A 23,683-nucleotide genomic window follows, 5' to 3' on the forward strand; every position below is an offset into this window, starting at 1 on the left:
AATTCGCCTTCCAACGCAGGGGATGTGGGTTCAATCCCTGGTCAGGGAACTAAGATCCCACATGCCTAGGGGCAACTGAGCCTGTGCACTGCAATGAAAAATCCCAGGTGCCAACACAGCCAAATAAATAAATATTTTTTAAAAAACTTAATACAATAGAAGAGGTAGGGGTTTCTGCTGAGTATGTTATGAGTTATGCTGGTGGCAGTAGGGGTGGGGTGGGTCCGTTGTATGTCCTTTCCATTTGTCTTCTGGGGTAGCAGTAGGGATTGTGTGCCTGATTCACAGGACATCAATTTTACGTTGTTATAGTATTTTCTATATTCCTGATGCTCCGGCATTTGGGGATTTGATCTTGGAGAGGTTACTCCGCCCCTCCCAGGGTCAGCTGATTCCTGGAGATAGCAAACGTTGCCCTGTGAGCACAGCTTCAAGACACAACCAATCAGTAACAGCACCACCCCCATCCCAGCCACCTACTTTGCCAAGCCCTTGCACACCAGCCGATATTCCCCCTGCGCCAAATCACCCCATGGCCAGATGCTGTAGCCCAGAGATGGCCAAAATTATTTCAGCTACCCAGTCCTACAGTCCATGGGGTCACAAAGAGTTGGACACAATGAGTGACTAAACCAGCACCCAGTCCTACGGTTACTCGGCACCCCTAACCTGACTCATCAATTCCTTCCTGCAAAAACCCCAATAAAGGCTCCTGGCCATGCTCTCCCCTCTGACCCTGCTGCCCCGAGAGACCTGGTGCTTCTCCACGTGGCCCTGCATGCCACTCGTCCCTGGGGACCTGTGAATGTAAACCTCCTCCTTCCTGATGGTCATTTCTGTGTCTGCGTGTCTCACCACATCCGCTCAAAACAAATCTTTGCTGCAAATTTTAGAATCTCTGCTACAAAGGGGATGCCAAGACATGAATCTGCCATTGGGAGGTTAAAGTATGACAGCGAATTATTCTAGGAAAACCAGGCCAGTAGTTGCGAAGCACCAAGGAGACTCCAACAAAAAGATACTCCTGCTTTTCAAAAGGTAAACACTATTGGTATCTGTGATAGCAGAGCGCTTCCTTAAAAGGGTATCTAATTAATTCAGAATAAAATCAAAGCATGTCCCAGGGTGGGGGGGGTGGGGGGTGGGTCCATGAGCTGGCAGTGATAGGACATTCCCAGCTGTTGCCACCACATCCTCTTCATTAATCAGAGTAGAGAACGTTCAGATTAGTGTGGCACAGCTAGAACGTGAAATACAAGGGAACTTTGGGTAAACTAAGGCTACAGAGCCAGGCAGGAGCCAGATCACGGAGCGGGGGTTGGGTGGGGGGTGGGCTTAGACGTCTTTATAGTTAATCCTACACATGATACAAAGTCACTGATTTTTTTGCTTTCATTTTAGTCACTAAGTCATGTCCAACTGTTTTGCGACCCTATGGCCTGTAGCCTGCCAGGTTCCTCTGTCCGTGGAATTTTCCAGGCAGGAATACTGGAGTGGGTTGCCATTTCCTCTTCCAGGGGATGTTCCTGACCCAGGGGATCAAACCCAAGTTCCCTGCATTGGCAGGCGGCTTCTTTACCCCTGAGCCGCCAGGGAAGCCACAAAGCCACTGAAGACGTTTGTAAAAGAGAGTGATGCACCAGACCCATGCTGGAAAGATCATTCTGGTACTGTCTGGATGGGTAAATGAAGTCAACATTAACAAACTTATATGATACTTGTTAAAGAGAGGCTTTCAACATTCCTAGATTTCTAGAGAAAAATCTGAGAGATTATATGAAAGTCAAAGGGTCAAGAAAATCTTTGTAACTACGAATGAAAATAAGAAAAGATAAACTTATTTATTACTCAGGAACTTAAAGCCTTTATAACGACAAATATTTCATAAACAAAGTTAATAGACAAATGACAGATTTAGGGAAGAACTCTTCCAATTCAGAATACAGAGTATCCAAACACACGGAGATCGCCCACGTACTGACAAGTGCATGCGTGCATGCCAAGTCATTTCAGTCATGTCCGACTCTGCGACTCTATAGACTGTAGCCTGCTAGGCTCCTTCCTCTGTCCACAGGATTTCTCAGGCAAGAATATTGGAATGGGTTGCCATGCCCTCCTCCAGGGAATCTTCCCGACCCGGGATCAAACCTATTTCTCTTTGTCTCCTGCCTTGGCAGATGGGTTCTTTACCACTAACGCCACTTGGGAAGCCCATACTGACAATCAGGACATAAAAATCACAAAAGAGGGCTTCTCTGGTGGGTTAGCCATAAAGAATCCACCTACCAATGCAGGAGACACGGGTTCTACTCCTGGGCATGAAGATCCCTTGGAGAAGGAAATGGCAACCCATTCCAGTATTCTTACCTAGGAAATCCCATGGACAGAGGAGCCTGGTGGGCTACAGTGCAGGCAGTTGCAAAGAATCGGACGTGACTTAGGGACTAAGCAATAAGAAAAATTTGAAAAGAAATCACAGTAGAAAAATGGCTGCAGGACCTGAAAAACAATTCATGGAAGAACGACTCTGTATGGAGAAAAATCCAAACTCATACGTCAGGGGAGTACACGCTGAAGGACTGATATCACTTTGTATTTCAGAGACTGACAAATCAAAGAGAGTAATTCTATTGTTGCTGGCGGAAATGTGCATGTTCGTCATTGCTGATAGAAATGGAATTAAGACAGAAAGTACTAGGAGTATTCAAAAACTAGTCTGACTACATCTACCAAATTTTTAAAAATGTATGTACATTTTGATCCAGCAACCCTCCTATTGAAAATCTTGGCCACAGAATTAAAAGCATCTACTTACGACAAAAAGCAAAAAGGTTCTTGCAGCAGCATTTACAGAGGCCAAAAAAATTGAAGCCATACTGAAAGCTCGAGAGTAGAATGCTTGATAAGCTATGGTGTGCCAGCGACATGGTATATTTTTCATCATTAGAAGAAGGGACAGATCTAGGCCAGCTGAGGCAGTGCTGAGTGAGAATAAGAAGAAACAAATGCATTCAGGTGAGAAGGCAGTTGGGTGTATTAGTGATGAGCACAAACTCAGAAGCCAGGCTGTTGGGACTCAAAACTCATGTTCGATCACCTCTTATGGAAAGTGTAATCCTGGATAAGTGACTCTGTTTTCTTGTCTGTAAAATGTGTCTGTATTTGGCTGAGCTAGGACATAAGAGATACTCAGGACAACACCTGGCCTGTGGTCAGCATGCAGGGAACAGCAGCTGTATTTACACGGCCTGATAGCAAATATGAAAAATCTCAAAATATATACAAGGGTCCCCATCTTCCTCTGCTGTTTTTTTTTTCTCAGTGGTACTTATCTTCTCCATTCCTAACACATTTAACCATTTATTTATAGACTTTGCCTATCTCTGCCCTCTTTAGAATTCAAGCTCTATGAAAAATAGTGTCTTTTGCCTGTTTGTCCATTGCTGGATTCCCAATGCCTTGAACAGTGCTGGGCAGACAGTGAGGACTCAACAAAATCCTTGAATGAATGAATATGTGCATCTATGTCTTTCTTGGAGCAAGGGCTCCTCCCTGTTTTATGAATTTTTACTGAAGAATTGATGCTTTTGAACTGTGGTGTTGGAGAAGACTCTTGAGACTCCCTTGGACTGCAAGGAGATCTGACCAGTCAATCCTAAAGGAAATCAGTCCTGAATATTCATTGGAAGAACTGATGCTGAAGCTCTAATACTTTGGCCACCTGATGTAAAGACCTGACTCATTTGAAAAGATCCTGATGCTAGGAAAGATTGAAGGCAGGAGGAGAAGGGGACGACAGAGGATGAGATGGTTGGATGGCATCACCAACTTGATGGACATGAGTTTGAGCAAGTTCCGGGAGTTGGTGATGGACAGGGAAGCCTGGCGTGCTGTAGTCCATGGGGTTGCAGAGTCAGACGTGACTGAGCGACTGAGCTGAACGGAAGTATGGTTGAATGATGTGCTAGTTTCTGCTGTTATATACATACATATATCCACTCTTTTTTAGATGCTATTCCCATATAGGTCATTATAGAGTATTGAGTTCCCTGTGCTCAAAAAGGCAGCAGTCTCCAACCTTTTTGGCACCAGGAACCCATTTCATGGTAGACAATTCTTCCATGGACCAGGAGGCTGAGGGATGGTTTCAGGATGATTCAAGTGCATTATATTTATTGTGCACTTTATTTCTGTTATTATTGTATCGGCTCCACCTCAGATCATCAGACATTAGATCCTAGAGGTTGGCGACCCCCTCAGTATTCAGCACCCCTCTTGTGGTCAAACCAACCAGGTACCAGGTGTGTAGGTGTCGCCTGGCCCCCCATTTATGTTCACATATTGAAGGAGTCTTTGGGCCTAGAAAAGAAAACAACAGTCTCAAAGGCCCTTGCTGAATCATCTAACTTTGGAGAAAACAAAACCGAACTTTAGGTTCCGCCCTGAGGCTCCAAGCCAGTTGTATCTATCAGGGACTTATCACGCTCTGTCCAGAAACCTTCCACCTCCTACACCTGCCCAGAAGACTTATCACCCCTGCCCAACTACAAATGCCATCTCAACTAAAGAATACCCAAAACATCCCGCCTGACTAATGTTTTCCTTATCGCTTCCCCAAACCTCCCTATAAATATGGAGCCTCCCTGATCTCTCTGGGCGCTCAGCCTGGTTGTTAGGCTGACTGTCGCCCCTCCTTGCCTGAATAAAGGTAACCTACTTGCGTTGAGGTCGTCTCTCCTTCTTTTCTGCCTCAGCCCGAACTATACCTTACACATATGTCTGCCTATGATTATGTGAACATGCAGAGAAACAGAAAAAGACTGAGGGTAATAAATTTGGGGAGGCAGGATTGGGAGGATGGGGGTGGGCAGGGAAAAGGAAGCCATGCAGAAAATGATGAGAATACAAAGTCCCAGTCCAAATAAAGGTGGGAATGATTTTGACATTGGTCATGAGCAATTCAGCAGGAATTCAGACACCAGCCAGGAGCAGGGAGTAAACAGCTTGGGCTTATGGCTTATCCCTGAGGGTGTGCAGAGGATTCCGTATCCTCAGAGCCTGAAGACGTGTCCCCACACTTGGATACATCACTGTACACACCGTGGGAAGGAAGGACTGAGGTCATTTCAAATAAACACTTAGAATCCTGAACGTCTTCCCAAGTTCCATCTGGGAGCCTGCATCATACACTGAGAGCCTGGCCCAACCTCCATCACACAAAGCTTCAGTCTACAAATGGGAATACTCTGCTTTCACTGTTTATTTCCTAATACCATCTTTATTTCTTATGTAAGAACATTATTAAAAAAAACGAAAGGTTCACTTAGCTGTTAGCTTTTTTCTAAGAAGGTCTTTGAAAATTTCATGCTTTGTCCTTATACTTTTACTGGAATAATCAGGTCTCTTTTCAGAAAAACATCCACTTAAAGAAAAAGTTTATCAAAGAAAGGTTTATAAAAGCTACACTGGGGACTTCGTGGTGGTCAACTGGATAAGACTCCATGCTTCCAATGCAAGGGGTGAGGGTTCAATCCCTGGTCAGAGAACTAGGATCCCCCATGTTATGGAGCAAAAAAAAAAAAAAAAAAAGAACATGACAATATCATCATAATAAAGATTTTTTAAAAAGCTATGCTGTTTCACATTCAATTTCTTCTACATGCAACTGTAAGGTTTGGAGTAGCTGCGAGCATAGCTGTTACCTGGTTCCAAATCCACAGACTCGTGAGGGGTACAGACTTTTAAGAGAATTTATGTGAATATACATACCAGCCTTTGCAACAGCCTGACTTGTCTTGGGATCCTGAGTCCAACCTAGAAGGAAGAAAGAGATGTGAAATACAATTGTGAGGTCATTCTCATGTGAGTTAGTTAAACGAAGAGGGTTAAGGCCCATGAAGGCACACGAAGGATTATCTACCACCTGAGAAGCAGTTTTGACTTTGAACCAGGAAGCACCCAGAACAAGATTAGAATTCATGCTTCTCAGACCTGGCTGGCTGCTTAACCCACAATATCACACCACCTTCTCATCTGAGGGTTCTTACATCTGTTAGGGGAGCAGATGAAATGATCAGAACAGAGTTCACTAGAATATCTGTATTCAGGGACTTCCCTGGCCATCTGGTGGGCAAGACTTCACCTTCCAATGCAGGGAGCTGGGGTTCAATCCCGGGTCGGGGAGCTGGGTTCCATATGCCTTGCAGCCAAAAAAGCAAAATATAAATCAGAAACAATACTGTAACAAATTCAACAAAGGCCTGAAAAATGGTCCACATCAAAAGAAAAATCTTAAAAAAAAAAAAAAGTATTTGTATTTGGTTTCCATTTATTTTTGGCTTGAAAATCAACTCTTTGCTGTTGTGTCTGTTACAATGAGTAAACATGTCCGCTTGCCTCTGATGGGTTCATTCATTCCGCTCAAAACCCCAGGAAGTTCTGCAGGCAAAACTGAACTTGCCTTGAACTTTCTTACTGTGTTTTTTCTGGATGATTTGCTATACTTTCCCACAGGCAGAGGAGGGGCATGGGGAGGTGATAGCATCCTTAGTTTTAAAATTCATCTAATAATTAACCAGCCCCTCCGGACTCATGTAGAAGTCCTAGCTGGTTGCCAACCATTTCTCAAGATAAATCACTGTTTAAAGAACAGAAGTGTGGACTCCACTGCTGTGAGTAATAAGTCGGCGTTCCTGGAGGGCAGTATGACAATGTCGATCCAAACCTTGGAAAATATGCTTAGACTTTACACAAACCTTTTTAAATAGCTTCGAAAGGTATAACTTACAAACAATAAAAGTCGCTCTTTTAACGTGCACAATTCAATTTTTTAAAATATATTCACAGAGCTGGGCAAACGATCACCACAATCAATTTAGAACATTTTTATCCCCAAAGAAACCCTGCTTTACCTGTCATTTCCCAACCCCAGCCTTTCCCTGGTCCTAGGTACCAGTTAATCTACTTTGTCTCTATGTATTTAGTCATCCTGGGCATTTCGTATAAATGGAATCATACAATATGTGGTCATTTTTTATCGGCCCTTTCCACTTAGCATAATCTTGTAGATTTATTAGCACTTCATTCTTTTTTATGTCTGAATAATAGTCTATTGTGTGCATACATCACATTGTGTTTATCCACTTCCCAGTTGTCCGACTCTACGGTTATTTTCACCTTTTGGCTATTATTTATACTGTGGAACTTGCGTGGATATTCACATAGATGTCTCTGTGTTTTTATTTCCTTTATAAGTGGAATTCCTGGGTCATATGGTAAATTTTAACTTTTGGGAAATAGATACACCAGTTTGCAAAGTAGCTAGCTGTAACATTTTACATTCCCACCAGTATGCAGGTCTTTTAATTTAGAAATCCTACTTTCAGAAAAGTATCAATTGGGAGGGAGGGGAATATCAATACCAAAAAAATGAAAGCATGAAAAGACTTTTTTGCAACTTTTAAAACAATTGTTGATCCTTGGAAAGAGCCTAACATATCCTTTAAAAGTGGTTTGGTTAAATGTATTATGATACAGTGATTAATCAGAATACAGCTATTACAAATAATGGTATGGACCTATATTTATTGACATCAAATGTTAGTTTTACCTGACTTCTGAGCTGTTCACTAAATATTTCTCTAGCTGTCTGCTGGAAGGATTGCACTTCCTGGCCCTTGGTGGGAAGACAGAGCCACATGACTGGTTCTGGCCAATAACTTATGAATGTAAGTGGCCTCTGTCACTTCTCCACCAAGGACTCGACGGAAGGTATGAGATTCTCCAGAACTGCCTTTTCTCACCTGCACAGTAAGTAGTAACATTTGAGAGGTTGCTGCTCCATCCAGCCTAAGGTCACACTTGCTCCACTGACACCCCAAGATGGATGTCATACAAGCAAGAAACAAACGTTTGTCTAATTTATGGTTGCCAGGTAGTGGGGAGAAGGATGGAGAGAAGGGATGGTTAGAGCCTTTGGGATGGATATGTACACACTGCTGTATTTAAAATGGAGAACCAACAAGGACCTACTGTATAGCACAGGGGACTCTGCTCAATGTCATGTGGCAGCCTGGATGGGAGGGGGGTCTTGGGGAGGATGGATACCTGTATATGCATGGCTGCGTCCCTTTGCTGTCCACCTGAAACTACTACAACATTGTTCATCGGCCATGCTGCTGCTGCTAAGTCGCTTCAGTCGTGTCTGACTCTGTGCGACCCCATAGACAGCAGCCCACCAGGCTCCCCCGTCCCTGGGATTCTCCAGGCAAGAACACTGGAGTGGGTTGCCATTTCCTTCTCCAATGCATGAAAGTGAAAAGTCAAAGTGAAGTCGCTCAGTCATGTCTGACTCTTCGAGACCCCATGGACTGCAGCCTACCAGGCTCCTCCGTCCATGGGATTTTCCAAGCAAGAGTACTGGAGTGGGGTGCCATTGCCTTCTCCGTAATCGGCTATACTCCAATACAAAACAAAAAGTTTTTAAAAAAAGAAATAAATGTTTGTCATTTAAATCATTGCAGTTTGGGGGTTCTTACCCCAGTTCAGCCTGGCCTGGCCTCACTGATACAGTCAGACACACTTTGAATGATTAAATCAGGTAACAAAATGCTGTCATTAACGATCTCATTTTTTAAGTATAAGTGTCTGTATGTGTAGAATGCATCCAAATTTTAATGGCAATTACCTCTGGATGTCTGAATTTTTTTTCTTTAAACCCTTCTGTAGTACCTTAGTTTTGTATCACTTGCAAATAGAAAAAACAATAAAGTTATTTCCATTCTGTAAACTAAAAAACTGGTTTAATCATGATCCTCTTCTGATCCCTTCTGAAAATAGATATGTGCTACTGTAAATTACAATTGTAAGCCATCGTAGAGTCTCCTATGCTACAGAACGTGGAATAGGAAGAATTAGTAAAGGATTTCAGTTGACATATGCTCTGACACCAAATGAGAACCAGTCACTAGGAGGCCGCTGGCTTCTATTTCTAAAATGAGGTGGAATGATATGAATGGTCCAAAGGAAACCAGAATCAGTGTCCTGGGCAAGGTCTCCACCAGTTCTACAGGTTCGTCTCAGGCCTCTCCCTTCCAAAAATTGTGGAATCGGCTGGGGACCACTTAAAATAACTAACCATGGTCAGAAGGGAAGCCTGGCCCTGCTCAGGTATTATGTTCTCTGGTTGATCTAAAGTATGCTCTTTGAAGTCTCCTCCTTTGAAGAATAGGTTTTCCAAGAAAATAAACAAGTATTCAGGAGAACAAGAGAAGTTGGTTTTTCATTTTTGAGGTGGCTATCTGATAGCTCAGGGGATCACCATGGCAACACTCGAGTCCAGATTTAGACATGGACCAAACCAGAATCAAAACTTCCTTGTACACAGAGACTCCTGGTGCCAGCTAGGATTAGAAGTGGAAATGACACTCATGTCATCTTCATTGTTTTTAGTTAGGAATTCCTGACCCCTTTTATTGTTTGAGAGCTTTCCTGTTCCCCTATAAGAACCTGGAAGTGGGGTTTAAGGACAGGTAACCGAATCCAGCTTAAAGTCAAGGAGTGTTCTGAATAATAAATAACCTCAGAGCATGGGCCCCAAATCACAGACTTATGAGATGGCTCAGATAAGACTTTCTACTTCTTCCAGGCTGAGCTTACTTCTCCAGCACCAGAACAGATGTCCAGACCACAGTATTTAATAACAAGTATCAGCCACAATCTTTGCCATGAAGGACCGACCATACTACCTAACTTCAAAGAAAATACACTCAGGGAAACTTACCAGATAAGGTAATTTTTATAAGTTACAAAGAAAATGGGGAAAAAAAGAAGAGTTCACTACACTCTCAAGTGACCACAAGAGGCTCTATGATGGAGGGATGGCTTGAAGTTGGTGTGTAGGATGTTGGTTGGAGTGGAATAAAGGGGGAAGACAAATTTAAAGAGAATCAGGTTCAACATGAGAACCATGCTGAGAAATCATTCATTATCTGCCTCTTCAACTCACATGGACCAAGCAGCATTTACTACCAGAACGTGCATGGGTGGCTGAAGACTGCCTTTGCACCAAGAATGTAGCAATAACCCCATCAGAGCTGGGGGGCTGGAATCCCCATCTATCCCACCATCAGACGGTCCAACCACAGGTGAAAAACAACTTAATGTTCATCATCTGGATAAAAGAGATGGTATTTTCCCCCCAGGATCAATCACAGGGTTGGATCAGGATCAGGAAGGAAGAGAAAGCATTCCAGAAAGTCCACAGATGGGGAAGAGCGTGGGAAGGGAGGAGAGGAGTGAGGGGTATTTGAAATACGAACAATACACACATTCCCTTTAGGGATGGGTGCTTTCATGACCTGGGTCCACTGAACAAGAGACAGAAAGGCCAGATTCAAGCCCTCATTCCTTCCGAGCTCTGCCACCAGCTCTGTCGCTCTAGGTTCCATCACAGAGCCAGGAGTGGCTGCATTGAGGCCAGTCTCAGCCACGCACCATCAAATGGCTGAAGACATGAGCTCCTAGTGGGCTGTGTGCCAGGAATTTATCTACCATTGGCCTGCATCTCCCGAGGACATTCTGAAGCCAAGACCAGGAACCTCAGCTGCCTCAGAGACCTGGCCAGGACCTGACACTGACCCCAGGGTAACAGGCTGGACAGCACGGGAGACGCTACCCATCACCTGGGCTCAGGACAGTTAGTCTTCGAAGAGCCCCATTCCGGGAATTCTCTATCACCGGCACAAAAGTTTTCTTTGGGAGAAATGGGGCTGCATGTTGTTCAGCTACGTGGCACGCACCATGTGCGCTGCCCATAACCTCAGCAATGGAAGAAGAAACTTCATCTGGGGTTGGGTCGGGGTTTGGGTGGGCTGAAATTTCAAACAATTTCCAGGCATCCGGGATAACAATAACAAAACCCAAACCAACCAGCCTTAGGTGAATCACCCTGTGGCTTTCAATCTGTGAGAAACAAGGGACATGGACCTGGCTTGTGGGAAGATAATGAAGAGGTCGCGGACCCTCCCAGCAGGAAAAAAAAAAAAGCTCAGGTCTCCATCCAATGGCTCCATCTTCCTAAACCGATCATCTGTTCCTTCGATACTGAAAGCTTCCAGGGGACTTCCCCGGTGGTCCAGGGGTTAAGACCTCCAATGCAGGAGGTGTGGGTTCAATCCCTGGTTGGGGAGCTGAGATCCCACGTGCGTCATTGCCAAAAAACCAAAACATAAAACAGAAGCAATATGGTAATAAAGTCAATAAAAACTTAAAAAGAGAAAGCTTGCAGGACTTCCAGCTGGACCTCTGACAGCATGTGGGCAGGGCTCCTTTACATTAGAGCATCCAGGACTTTGGGAGAGTGTGTGTTAGGAACACAAGGTCACACAGGACTCATTGCTCAGCTTTTAGGACTCCCCGCTCTTCTCCCCAGTCCCACCCCCAGAGAAACCAGACACGGCTAGTTCAGAAGTGAGCCAATCTCTGGAATCTCTCCCACAATATCCTTCTTCCCCATCCAGCCTTACAACTCCACTGAAACAATCACAGCCATGCACATAAAGGAGATATGATTGAGTGGTCTGGGGCTCACAAGATCTTGCCTTGACTTTATTTTTCAAAGAATTAAAAAAAAATTGTCTTGATTTTCTGTGTTTTTCCAAATGCAAAGCGGTAGATTACAAAAGTTAAAAGTGCAGAAATGCTCAGTTCAGGGACTTACAAACAGATCACCACAATGAATGTGTTACCCGAAGCAGAGGCTCAACACTATCTGTGTGCCAGGAGATAAAAGTTAAAGTCGTCCTTAAACAGACCACATCGAGTTGTAAATATGAAAGTGCTGCAGTCTTTGGAGGAGTCACTGAGAGCCGAGCTTGGCATTCAGGGCACTTGGGTTCTAATTTAGGCTCTGAAATATCCCCTTGGGCGCATCACTCCCCCTGGGGGGATTTCCAAGGTTCTCCTGGAGAGGAAGCTTGCTGAGGCTTTCCTTGCAGTGGTAAAGATTCAACCAGGCTGTTCATAAATAATAAAAATGGCTCATGAGACCTGAGTGTTACTATATATATAAGTGCTTTACCTGACAGAGTGGGTTGATTATTTTTTATTTAGTAGTTTATTATTACTTAGAAGCTGATGAAAGGTAAGCGTCAGGATCCCTCACTTGCACAGTCCCTTAACAATGATGATACTGGGCTTCCTTAGTGGCTCAGTGGAGAAGGCAATGGCACCCCACTCCAGTACTCTTGCCTGGAAAATCCCATGGACGGAGGAGCCTGGTAGGCTGCAGTCCATGGGGTCGTGAAAAGTCAGACACGACTGAGCGACTTCACTTTGACTTCTCACTTTCATGCATTGGAGAAGGCAATGGCAACCCACTCCAGTGTTCTTGCCTGGAGAATCCCAGGGACGGGGGAGCCTGGTGGCCTGCCGTCTATGGAGTCACACAGAGTTGGACACGACTGATGCGACTTAGCAGCAGCAGCAGTAGCAGCAGCAGTGGCTCATTAGCAAAGAATCTGCCTGCCAGTGCAGGAGACACGGGTTCGATCCCTGGTCTAGGAAAATCCCATGTGCCACAGGGCAACTAAGCCAGTTCGCTACTACTACTGAGCCTGTTCTCTGGAGCCCATGCTCTGCAGCAAGAGAAGCCACTGCAGTGAGAAGCCCTCACACCAAACTAGAGAAAAGCCTAAGCAGCAATGAAGACCCATAAATAAATAAATTACAAAAAAAAAAAAGTCTGAGAAAAAACGATTCTAAAATTATGTTGCTTGTCAGAATGTGTCATTTGTTGTGATTTATCATTCTAAACAACTGTTCAAGGTCACTCAAAGCCGGTACACTGGGACAACCCTGAGGGACGGGATGGGGAGGGAGGTGGGAGGGGCGTTCAGGATGGGGGACAGATGTACACCCATGGCTGCTTCATGTCAGTGGATGGCAAAACCACTACAATATTGTAAAGTAATTAGCCTCCAATTAAAATTAATTAATTAATTAAAAATAAATAACTGTTCATTTTAGCACAGAATTTTGTCGAGAAGGCTTTGCCAATTATGTAAACTTGATTCCCCTCTCAAAAATTTAGATCCACCCCTGCCTATGAGGTAGGAACCATTAACAATGCTATCTTGCAGATGATGAAACAGACCCAGAGATGTTAAGTTACTTGCCCAAGTACACACAGCCAGTAGGCAGTGGGATCCAGATTTGAACCCAAGCAGCCTGGTTCCACTTGGAATGTTGTTAACTATATACTTTATTACTTCTTATAATTTTTACATAGAGCTCCTAGAAAACTCTCCGTAACACTCAATACCTGGTAGCTACTATTACTCTGTAAATTAAAAACTGTTTTTGCAATAATGGGAATGCAGCCCCATCCTTATTTAAATAAAGCATATCAATTTGAAAGAAGATGGATTTTATATAAGACATTTGCTTTTTTAAAAAAATGTAGCTAATTTTATTTTAAAAAATTATTTATGGTTGCGCTGGGTCTTCATTGCCGCACAAGCTTTTTTCTCTAGTTTCAGCAAGCAGGGGCGACTCTAGTTGCGGTACGCAGGCTTCTCATTGTGTTGGCTTCGCTGGTGGTAGAGCATGGGCTCTAGGGAGTGCGGGCTTCACTAGTTCCAGAACATGGGCTCAGTAGTTGTAACTTTCAGGCTGTAGAGCACAGGCTCAACAGTTGTGGCCCAAAGCATGTGGGATCTTCCCGGATCAGGGGTGGAACCCTCATCTCCTGCACTGGCAGGTGGATTCTTTACCACTGAGTCACCAGGGAAGACCAAGACTTGCTTTTTAATATTAATTTCCTGAAAGATGCTTTCAAAGCTGTATCAGTCTCAATGTGGTCCATGCATTGCCCGCATCAGGACCATCGGGGTCCCATCCAAACCTAGTGGATGGACACTGATGGGAGTAAGGCTCAGGAATCTGAATCTTAAAGAGCCCCTGAGTGTCCTTCTGCAAGATGAAGTTTGAAAACCACTGCAGATAATGGGTTTATTACACTATGGGTAATACTGTTTATAGATGAGGCGTGGGGGAAGAAGCATCTTGAATCTAGCATATATTAGTAATATTTTCAGTTAAAGATAAGTAATAGGAATTACAATACAGGCTAACAGGCAAATTCAGGTACATTAAAATTCACAAGTTCACTGACATCTAAAAATTGTTTGTGCTCAGTTGCTCAGTCATGTCTGACTCTGCGATCCCATGGACTGTAGCTCAACAGGCTCTTCTGTCCATGGGACTCCTCAGGCAAGAATACTGGAGTGGGTTGCCATTCCTACCATTTCTTACTCCAGGGGATCTTCCCAATTCAGGGATCGAACCCGAGTCTCCTGCATCTCCTACTTTGGCAGGCAGATTCTTTACCATCGAGCCACCTGGAAAGCTCTGACAGCTGTTCACCAAATACCACATGTGTAATTAAAATATGACAAATGCACTTGTCTATATGAAACACCAACAGAGTCAGGGATATAGAGAATAGACTGATGGTTGCCAAGGAGGAGGGGGGTGGGAGAGGGTTGGATTGGGAGTTTGGGGTTAGCAGATGCGAACTATTAGCTATAGAATGTATACACAACGGGTCTTACTGCATAGCACAGGGATTGTATTCAATACCCCGTAACAAACCATAATGGAAAAGAATATGGAAGAAGAATATGGGATTTCCTTGGCAGTCCAGAGGTTAAGACTGTGTTGCCAATGCAGGCGGTGTGGGTTCGATCCCCTGGTTGGGGAGCTAGGATCCTTGTGGTGTGGCCAAAAGATTAAAAAAAAAAAAAAAAAAGTAAAATACAAATAAGTCACAGTACAGTGACCCAATCAAATTAAAGAATGTACATATATATAACTGAATCACTTTGCTATACAGCAGAAACTAATACAACTACAACTGTATTGTAATTCAACTACAATAAAAACAAATTTTAAAAAATGGTTCACATATAATTTTGAAGGCCATAATGATTGAGACCACAGCATTAACTGCATTGCCAGGCACTGTTCAAAGCACATTAATTACTCTTCAAAATCCTTTAATTAAGTAATCTAGTCACCCCCATCCTCGAGATGGGTAAATAGAGGCTCGATGTGAATTAGGGCTTCCCAGGTGGCGTTAGTGATAAAGAAACTGCCTGACAATGCAGGAGACACAGGTTCGATCCCTGGTTTGGAGAGCATGGCAACTCACTCCACTATGCAAACCTGAAGAAGCCCATGGACTGAGAAGCCTGGTGGTTTACGAACCATAGGGTCGCAGAGTCAGACATGACCGAAGTGACTTAGCACTCACACAGATGTGAACTAATGCTCCAGTAAGCACAGAGACAGGGTTCGAACCCAGAAGTCTGGTTCTGGAGGCTGTGCTCTCAAGTCCTACATCTTATACACATAATTTTTTTTTTTTTAAGAGGATAGGGATAAGAAGGTAAAATCACAAATTTTCACAAAAACTTTTATATTCAGAGTTTTCTCCTGATTTAGTCATTTTCCAGAAGAATAAACGGTGCCTTGGGCTGACGACAGCATGAAATCACTAACATGGGCCAAACCAATGTTCTTACAAGCAGGAAAGTTCCGTGTTAAGCCTACTTGGACTTGCAGATGTCAGAGCTTTAATCCCTCCTCTTAGCTCATAAACAGAATCTTTGTTTCAGTGCTTCCCACATCTTCTCCCTCCGCCCCGACATCTTCTCCCTCCGCCCCGTAAAAAGTTTTCGGATCTTTACCCTAGATTCCTTCCCTCAGCACTTCAGCTGCCCAAGCCTAACAGCGGGCTCCAACATCAAGTGCTGACCATCCCCAGCACTTTTGATGTACTACCTACCCAACCCTCATAACTCTGTTCTTTCCCACTTTGTACAAAATTGGAGACTGAAGCACTCAGGACTATGCTCAGCATTACGGAGCTGAAAAGCGCCTGAATCAGGAATTGAGCCCTGGTAGCCGGCATCAAGTCCCTGTCCTTAACCAAAACATCTGCCATTTCATATACCACAGTATACGAGGTCCTTTACACAAACTAGCAGCTGGATCCTGTAGTATGCTCAGGAGGAGGTGTGTGCCCTGCTGTAAGGGACAGGAAAAGAAGGCATAGAGAGGCACAGAGGAGCTTGTCCAGGCCACACAGCTGTAAAGGGCAAAGGAGAGACCAGCCTTGCTCTCTGTATGCCAAGCTTGCACATTCCTCCTCCACCACACAGCCTCCTGGAATTTTTATGGGTTATTCCTCATGGCAGTCCTACAAGAGAAGAATCGTTCCATTTTGTAGATAAGCACATCCTTAAGGCAGAGTTGACGTGAAAGTAACCATGGGATGTTTAGGCAGATTCTGTTTTCCAGATCTGCCTTCAAACCAAGGCACTGGGAAAGGGGTCTTATCTCTTCTTCTCATCCTGCAAAAGCATGCTTTCAGCTAAACAATTTAAATACATGTGTGCAAACAGCACCAGAAGATGCAGAAATGCACCGTCTACGTTTATCAGGACAGAGCCCTTTCTCCCTATAAGGTCTATGCACTGATATTTGTGCGAACCTGTTCTATATTCTTTCAAGAGCATTCCTATCCATCAGACATTGTATTGAGAGTTCATATTCGCAGGTTTCATTCACTTGTGAGGTTAAGCCATTTAAAAAATCCTGGCAGATACACAGAGTATTAACCAGGGGAACTGAGACCCTTTGGTTCTTCGTCCTCCGCCTATCATTTGGCCATCTTTAAGCTACTAAAGCAATAAGATATGAAAACTGTGTTCTCCCGGTTTTCAGATGAGAAAAGTGGAAGCTTCCACGAGTTTAGAACATTTCCTAGACGTGCTCTCTCTCTGGAACAACTGGAAACCAACAGCAACCTGCCAACACTCTACCCCACAGGCGCATCTGAAAGAACCTTGCAGTTAACTTAGGGTTCTGGTTCAGAAATGAACAAAACCAGCAGAAACCCGCGCAGGTAACAGGAGCCGAAGAGGTTTGGTTCCGCAGGACTTTAAAGTGCAGACACAATTCTGCAAGAAACTTCGTCATCCAGACTCTCTCCTCGAGGGAACAGTAGATGGGGAAGCTCCCAAACAGAAGACCAGGGACGGAGAGAAGAAGAGGGGACGATGTGCCAGGACATGGGGGTGATCCCACCCTCCCTCGCGTCCAGTAGCCTGTCCCGCAGCCACGCGCCCGAAGGCGGCGGTGGGAAGAGACTGAAGCCGGCGCCCGGGGCCCACCCGGGGCCCCCTAGAACTCCACTTACTTGATCCGATGTGTCCTCCCAGCTCCTCGCCTCTTCCAGCAACCCGGCGCAGAGCGGCAGCGCAAAGCACAGCCCGAGCAGCGGGAGCATGGTGAGGCTGGGCGGCTGCACCAAGACGCTGCGGGACGCGCGGTTACAGCGCGGGACTCAGGGCTGCGCTCCGAACTGCAGACGCGCGCGGCCCCGCCTCGCGCCCCGCCCCGCCCCCTGAGCCCTCCGGCCACGCCCCTGAGCCCTCCGGCCACGCCCCCACGCCTATTCGGGTCCCGCCCCTGCACCTTCCGGCCCCGCCCCCTGAACCCTCTGGTCGCCCCTTAGCCCCTTCTGTCCCGCCCCCACGCCTATTCGGTCCCGCCCCTTCTGGCCCCGCCCCTTAGCCCCTCCGGCCCCTGCGCCCCTCCTGCCCTGCCCCCGGCGTCCTGTCGCGGCTCCTCACCCCTCGCGGCTTCAGACTCTTCACTCCCGCGAGGCCAGCGCTGGGTCCGCTGCATCCACGCCGGGTGCCCCCAGCCCAGAGCGCACGGTTCGCCCCCCATCGCTCTTCGCCTTCCCACCAGGACCTTCAGCAACCCCACTCCTGCCCCGCCCCTCCCTCGCCTTCTCCAACCAGCTCTGCGGGCACCTGCCACCACCTGCATGCCCCTCTCCCGCTCCTTCGTGAACTCGCGCCATTCTTGTCGCAGGAGGACACGGTAAGGGCCAACCTGACCCTCCATGTACAGTCCGCCCCCTTCACCTGCTATACAGACCTCGCTCCCGCGCCGCATGTATACCGCCCGCCCACTTCCAATATATACCACCTCCCACCTGCTACATGCACCAGCACCATTCCCACACCTGCCACCTGAAAGCATCAGGAGACCTTCTTCTGGGAAAATAGTGCGTTCCCCCTGACATCCAGCACTGATGCTTACAAGCCCAGTTGAGGGAATGCTAAGTGGTCTAACGCAGAAAGTACCAGCAATGTGGTCCCCTTTTATATGGCTCTGGCAAAAGGGAACAGAAAGGAGGAAGTTAGAGTTGCCACCACGTCGTAGTACTTCTGATTTTTTTAGTTATTAATCATAAAAATGAATGTCACTGTTATCATAGTTACAGACTATTGGTCATGTTTCTGTCCTGTCATAGGAAGAATTTTTAATAATCTGCCAACCATTCACCCACTGGCCTTTTAGAGTCTGGGATCCATCTTTGTACCTGGCAGATACACAGTGATCTGGATCTGCTTGTTTCCAAAAGGCAATTACCTCAAAGACACTTAAAAATTTTTTTGTTGTGATACTGCTGCTGCTAAGTTGCTTCAGTTGTGTCCGACTCTGTGCGACCCCATAGACGGCAACCCACCAGGCTTCCCCGTCCCTGGGATTCTCCAGGCAAGAACACTGGAGTGGGTTGCCATTTCCTTCTCCAATGCATGAAAGTGAAAAGTGAAAGTGAAGTCGCTCAGTCGTGTCCGACTCTTAGTGACCCCATGGACTGCAGCCCACCAGGCTCCTCCGTCCATGGGATTTTCCAGGCAAGAGTACTGGAGTGGGGTGCCGTTGCCTTCTCCTTGTCATGATAAAAATCACATAAAATAAAAAGTACTATTTTAACTTTACCCTATTTACCTGTACAGTTGGGTGACACTAAGTACGTTCATATTATCATGCAACTTTTACCATCATGCATCTTCTGAATTTTTCACCTTAAGACATTTTTTATGTCTCTGTAAAAATTCCTTCTAAATCAATACACTGAGTAATAAGTTGGCATCCATCTCAGTGGCCAAAAACAGGGAAATGGTCAACTCAAAAGACAGAACATCCATCCTGTGGAATATTACACAGCTGTTAAATAACAATCATTAAGTGCATGGAAACAGGAAAAACGTTTACAGCGTAATTTAAAGGAAAAATCAGATCATATAACCATATCAAAAGTATGAGTTTAATTAGGTAAAAATACATAAGAGTGGTCATTAGAACTAGGGAAGAATGAAAACAGTGGGTGTGTTAGCTTATGGCAGTATCTCTTTTTAAAATATTTTGTTTTCTCTTGTTGAAATGTTGATTTTTGTTAAGCAAAGACATTAAGGGGCTGGGAGAGTGTTGTTTTGGTGAAATAAATGGAAAGAAAATCATTGTCATTAGCAATTAAACATGTAATAGCCTGTACGCGGGCTAATTAAAAAAACATGCCTCCACCATGGAGTGACAGTAGCTGATCCAACAAGGCTTCCACAACAGAAGCACCGGTAAGGGCGAGCTTTGAAGTAATCAGAGGGTTTTTATTCTTAGTTCTTTACTAACCGTGAATTACAGATGCATCCTGGGCACACTTAGAAACGTCACAGCATGCCAAGTATGTGCAGTCCCCTCCTCATTTGAAAACTAAGGGGGAGAAAAATAATAGAAGAAAATAAAAAAGAGGAGAGCCCCAAATCTTCTGGAATTTTGCCCCCACCACCTCCTTGCCTCCAAAAGGAAATGCCTGCTTAAAAACTGAAAGTTGAATTTGGACAAAACTGGTTTATTTGAAAGTAAACATTAACAGCTACTGTTATTTCAATCTGTCAATCCTCCAGCAACACTGGGGACCTCGTCTTGGTCTTTCTCTTCCCCCCTCTCCTACTCAGCTCTTGTTTTGTTTGACCTTGTATCTGCCCTTTGTCCCGTTGTGTCCCAACTGGTTTCTGCAGAGGTCAAGTCATCCAGGGAAATGAGTTTTCTTTTCTCCATCTGCTAGGACTCTGCAATTCTGCTCTAGGTGGTGGTGCTGGTTGATTGTTACATTTGTTTTATGGCACCTTTGACCTAAGGGATCAGAACTTCCTTGAGGGCCCCAAGTTTTCTTCCACAAATTGTAACATTGTGCTCAATGCATGCCTAGCCTTTAAGGACCATTTGATGAATGGAATTAGGGGATAAGAGGCCTGGTGGGGCAGCCGGAGGAAGACTGCTGGGCTGTATTCTAAACTTGGTCCCTTTCTAGCTACGCAACTTGAGAGTTTCTGAACTTCCCAGTATTTACAGAACTTCCTAAGCTTCTGAGTGACATCAGAATGTCTGTGTGACCAAGAGGAGATGGTCTTTAAACCTAGGGAGGTGTCATACAAATAAAACCCAGTGAAGGTTTCCAAAACTCTCCCTAAGCATAGGTGATTATTAGCCTTATCAGTCAGGATGAATAAATTAATGATCCCCCTTCAAAGGAGCCGAGGTATCCCCACACATATGTCCTTTGATGCCAGGCGTTACTGGTTTTACTGTGTGAAACCACCGAGCTCAAAGAACCTCAAAGCTGGAAAAGACCTAAAACCCAGTCCCAATTTTTCCAGTGAGACCTGTAAGGGGTTTGCAGGGCCCATTCTCTAGTTAGACACAGAGCTCCAGTCAGGACCCATGTGTTCACAGACAGGGTCTGGATGCAGGGCTCAGCAACAAGGGTGTCTTAGTACAAGAGTGAAGAAGATCTGCTGGTCAGGGAGGCCCCTGTGCCAGCTCTTGCCAGGAAGTGGCTCCGTGCGTGACTAAAGGATGGGGCAAGGGATCCAGGATTTTAGAATCAGGCTCATTGGAGTTAGGAGCTTTTCCCTGGTCCCCCACGTGAGACCACCAGTGGATGGGCCTGGCCAGCGTAGCCAGGGCAGAGAGACTGAAGAGGGAAGGCAGGCTCTGCCATTGGTTTCTTTTCTTCTCCCTCGAATTTACCCTTGGTCGCCTTCTGGTCCCTCTATCTAGCTGCTCTGATATTCAAGCTCCTCCTCTGCGCCTCCCCCCGCCCCGCTGAGGCCCCTTTACCCAAGCTTCTTTCTGAACATCTGCAAGGCCGTTGTTCTATTCTAGGCCAGCTCTTTCCCACTTCCTCCGACTCACCTTTTTATCTGCTTATATGACATTGTGTTTCTCCTGAACCCTTGACAGCTTTGCGTACTCATGATAGTTTCTTTTTTTTAGTGACTTTTTTTTCTTTTTAATCAAAAAGATAGGAAGAGAAAATGGATTCCTTCTGGCTTTGCCTCCACGATTTCTCAGGGGCCCTTGGTACCTTGGGGGGTCATGTCGTTGTAGCTCAGTTGCTAGGTCATGTCTGATTCTTTGCAACCCCATGGATTGCAGCCCGCCAGGCTTCTCTGTCCTTCCCTATCTCCCAGAGTTGGTCAAAGCCAATTTTCACCTAGTTTACAGATGGTGACTCTTACCCAGAGAGATTTATGAGAGAGGAAGCAGAGAATACAGTTTTCCTATTTCTTTTGATTGATGATTTGCTAAATATGTCAACAGTCACGAAGTGTAGCACAGCATATTCTACTTGAATTTTCTGTTTACACATTTGAGACCCTAGACTTGATTTGCTCGTGGGCAAGGATTGTCTCAAGCTCATTTTTATATCCCCTGGAATATAAAAATATCCCCTGGAATCTCTATTCCAGTCTTCCTGGAATACAGTCGGCATGCAGTGTGTTTGATAGATTGGAAGAATGTGTATCTGTGTCATGAACCCCTGTGCTAGCTGTGTGCCATGATATAACAGGAGTTCTAGACATGATCCTGGAAGAATTGAACCATTTAGATATGAAGCTGGAACTAACAGTGTAGTTTGAGCTGAAGGGTGAGATGCTAAGTGGAGAGGAGGGTGAGATTGTGATTGTGGTCTAGGATAATTAGAGAAGGCTTTGGAGAGGAAGAGAAAATTATTCTTTGCATGAATCAGACTTGAAAGCCGGACAGAGAAGACAGGGTGTTCAGGAGACAGAAGAAGGAGAGGGTGCAAGCATGGAAAAGGCTTTAGACATCGTGGAAAATTCACAAAATGTTGGGGGAAAGGTCCCAGTTTGGGAAGTTACCTGTAGAATGTTCTTGAGCGAGTAGTCGCCAAGGGCAAATCTGCCAATTTTTTCCATCAAGCTAACTTTTTAAAAGAACTGTCCTCAACAACAACAAAAAAAAAAAAGAACTGTCCTTTACTTTAAGAGTTTTGTCACTCCCACCAGTGCTGGTGTCTCTCTGGGTTCCTGGGGGGAAGGGTGAGAGGAGTATGTTCCCGGGGGGTCGTATATACATTGGGGAGAATGGGGTGGGTGAAAGAGGTGGTGAACCAGAGCCTCAGGAAGGCTTTGAGAGGAAAACATGCCTGGGTGATTCCAAAATTCTGCCCACATTCCCCACAAACATGGTACCGTATACCTAGGTGGTATAAAAATTACTACTATTTCAGTGACCCATACTTACTGCTGTTATTAATACCATAGAGTGAGTAGTTAAATATGCTTTTTTGAAGAAGTCTTTCCCATTAATAAAACTTTAAAAAGTAATTTTTGCTTGATAAATGTAAGTGATCTAACCTAATATAAGCAAAAAGTACAACTGCAAATCAAATAAACTTGAAATTTCAATGCAGCCATGTAAAAGTGAGCAAGCAGTGATAAATCAAGTAAGTTGTTCTTAAGAAACCATTCGAGTTAAATGAAGTGGCTTGTTGCCAGATGCTGTCTTGATCGGTTGGTTACCTTATTTAGGATTCTGATGGAAATGTTTACACGGCCACGAAATTCTCAGTGTAAGTTGGGCTCAATAAACATTTCATGTGATGCACGCACGCATGTGAGAAGAACACGTATACTTTTTAAAAATTCATTTCATTGAAGTCTGGTTGATTTACAGTGCGTTAGTTCCTACTATCGGAGAATGCGATGGCACCCCACTCCAGTACTCTTGCCTGGAAAATCCCATGGACGGAGGAGCCTCGTAGGCTGCAGTCCATGGGGTCGAGAAGAGTCCGACACGACTAAGCGACTTCACTTTCACTTTTCACTTTCATGCATTGGAGAAGGAAATGGCAACCCACTCCAGTGTTCCTGCCTGGAGAATCCCAGGGACGGGGGAGGCTGGTGGGCTGCCATCTATGGGGTCGCACAGAGTCAGACACGACAGAAGCGGCTTAGCAGCAGCAGTTCCTACCATACGGCAGAGTGAGTCAGTCAGGTGTGTTCTTTTTCACGTCCTTTTCCATTTTGGTTTGCCACAGGATATTGAGCATAGTTCCTGGTGCTGTAGAGTGAGATCAGTTCATTTTTAACTTAATGCTCTCAAGGTGTGTGTGATGGGCAAGGAAAACTACCAGCACAGTGTCTTCTAAAACTCAGACTTGGGGTCAGCAGTGGCTGAGTTTCATCTCATCTACTCACCTTCATCTTTCTGAGTTTTGTTCTCTTAAAAAAAATTTTTTTTATTGGCGTATAGTTGATTTACAATGTTGTGTTAGTTTCTGCTAAGTGGTTCAGTATACGTATATTCTTTTTTAGATTATTTTCCCATATTGGTCATTACAGAGTATTGGGTAGAATTCCCTGTGCTATACAGTAGGTCTCTGTTGGTTATCTATTTGATGTATAGTAGTGTATGGGTGTTCAAGCTAGTTTTAGGAAAGGCAGAGGAA

At 44.9% G+C, this 23,683-nt stretch overlaps 1 protein-coding gene across 1 annotated transcript in view; it reads right to left on the reverse strand.

Annotated features, from left to right (window-relative positions):
* The window catches only part of ITIH5 (inter-alpha-trypsin inhibitor heavy chain family member 5), an 84,969-nt gene extending 67,526 nt beyond the window's left edge, over positions 1-17,443 (reverse strand). The window contains exons 1-2 of the mRNA XM_027560165.1: positions 17,264-17,443; positions 5,770-5,814 (exon numbers count right to left, since the gene is read on the reverse strand). Coding sequence (XP_027415966.1) covers positions 5,770-5,814; positions 17,264-17,353 — 135 coding nt within the window. The 5' untranslated portion in view covers positions 17,354-17,443. The remainder of the gene's footprint in view (positions 1-5,769; positions 5,815-17,263) is intronic.
* Between the last annotated feature and the right edge of the window lie 6,240 nt (positions 17,444-23,683).

Source organism: Bos indicus x Bos taurus, chromosome 13 (genome assembly GCF_003369695.1).
Source record: "Bos indicus x Bos taurus breed Angus x Brahman F1 hybrid chromosome 13, Bos_hybrid_MaternalHap_v2.0, whole genome shotgun sequence".
NCBI classification, from domain to species: Eukaryota; Metazoa; Chordata; class Mammalia; order Artiodactyla; family Bovidae; genus Bos; species Bos indicus x Bos taurus.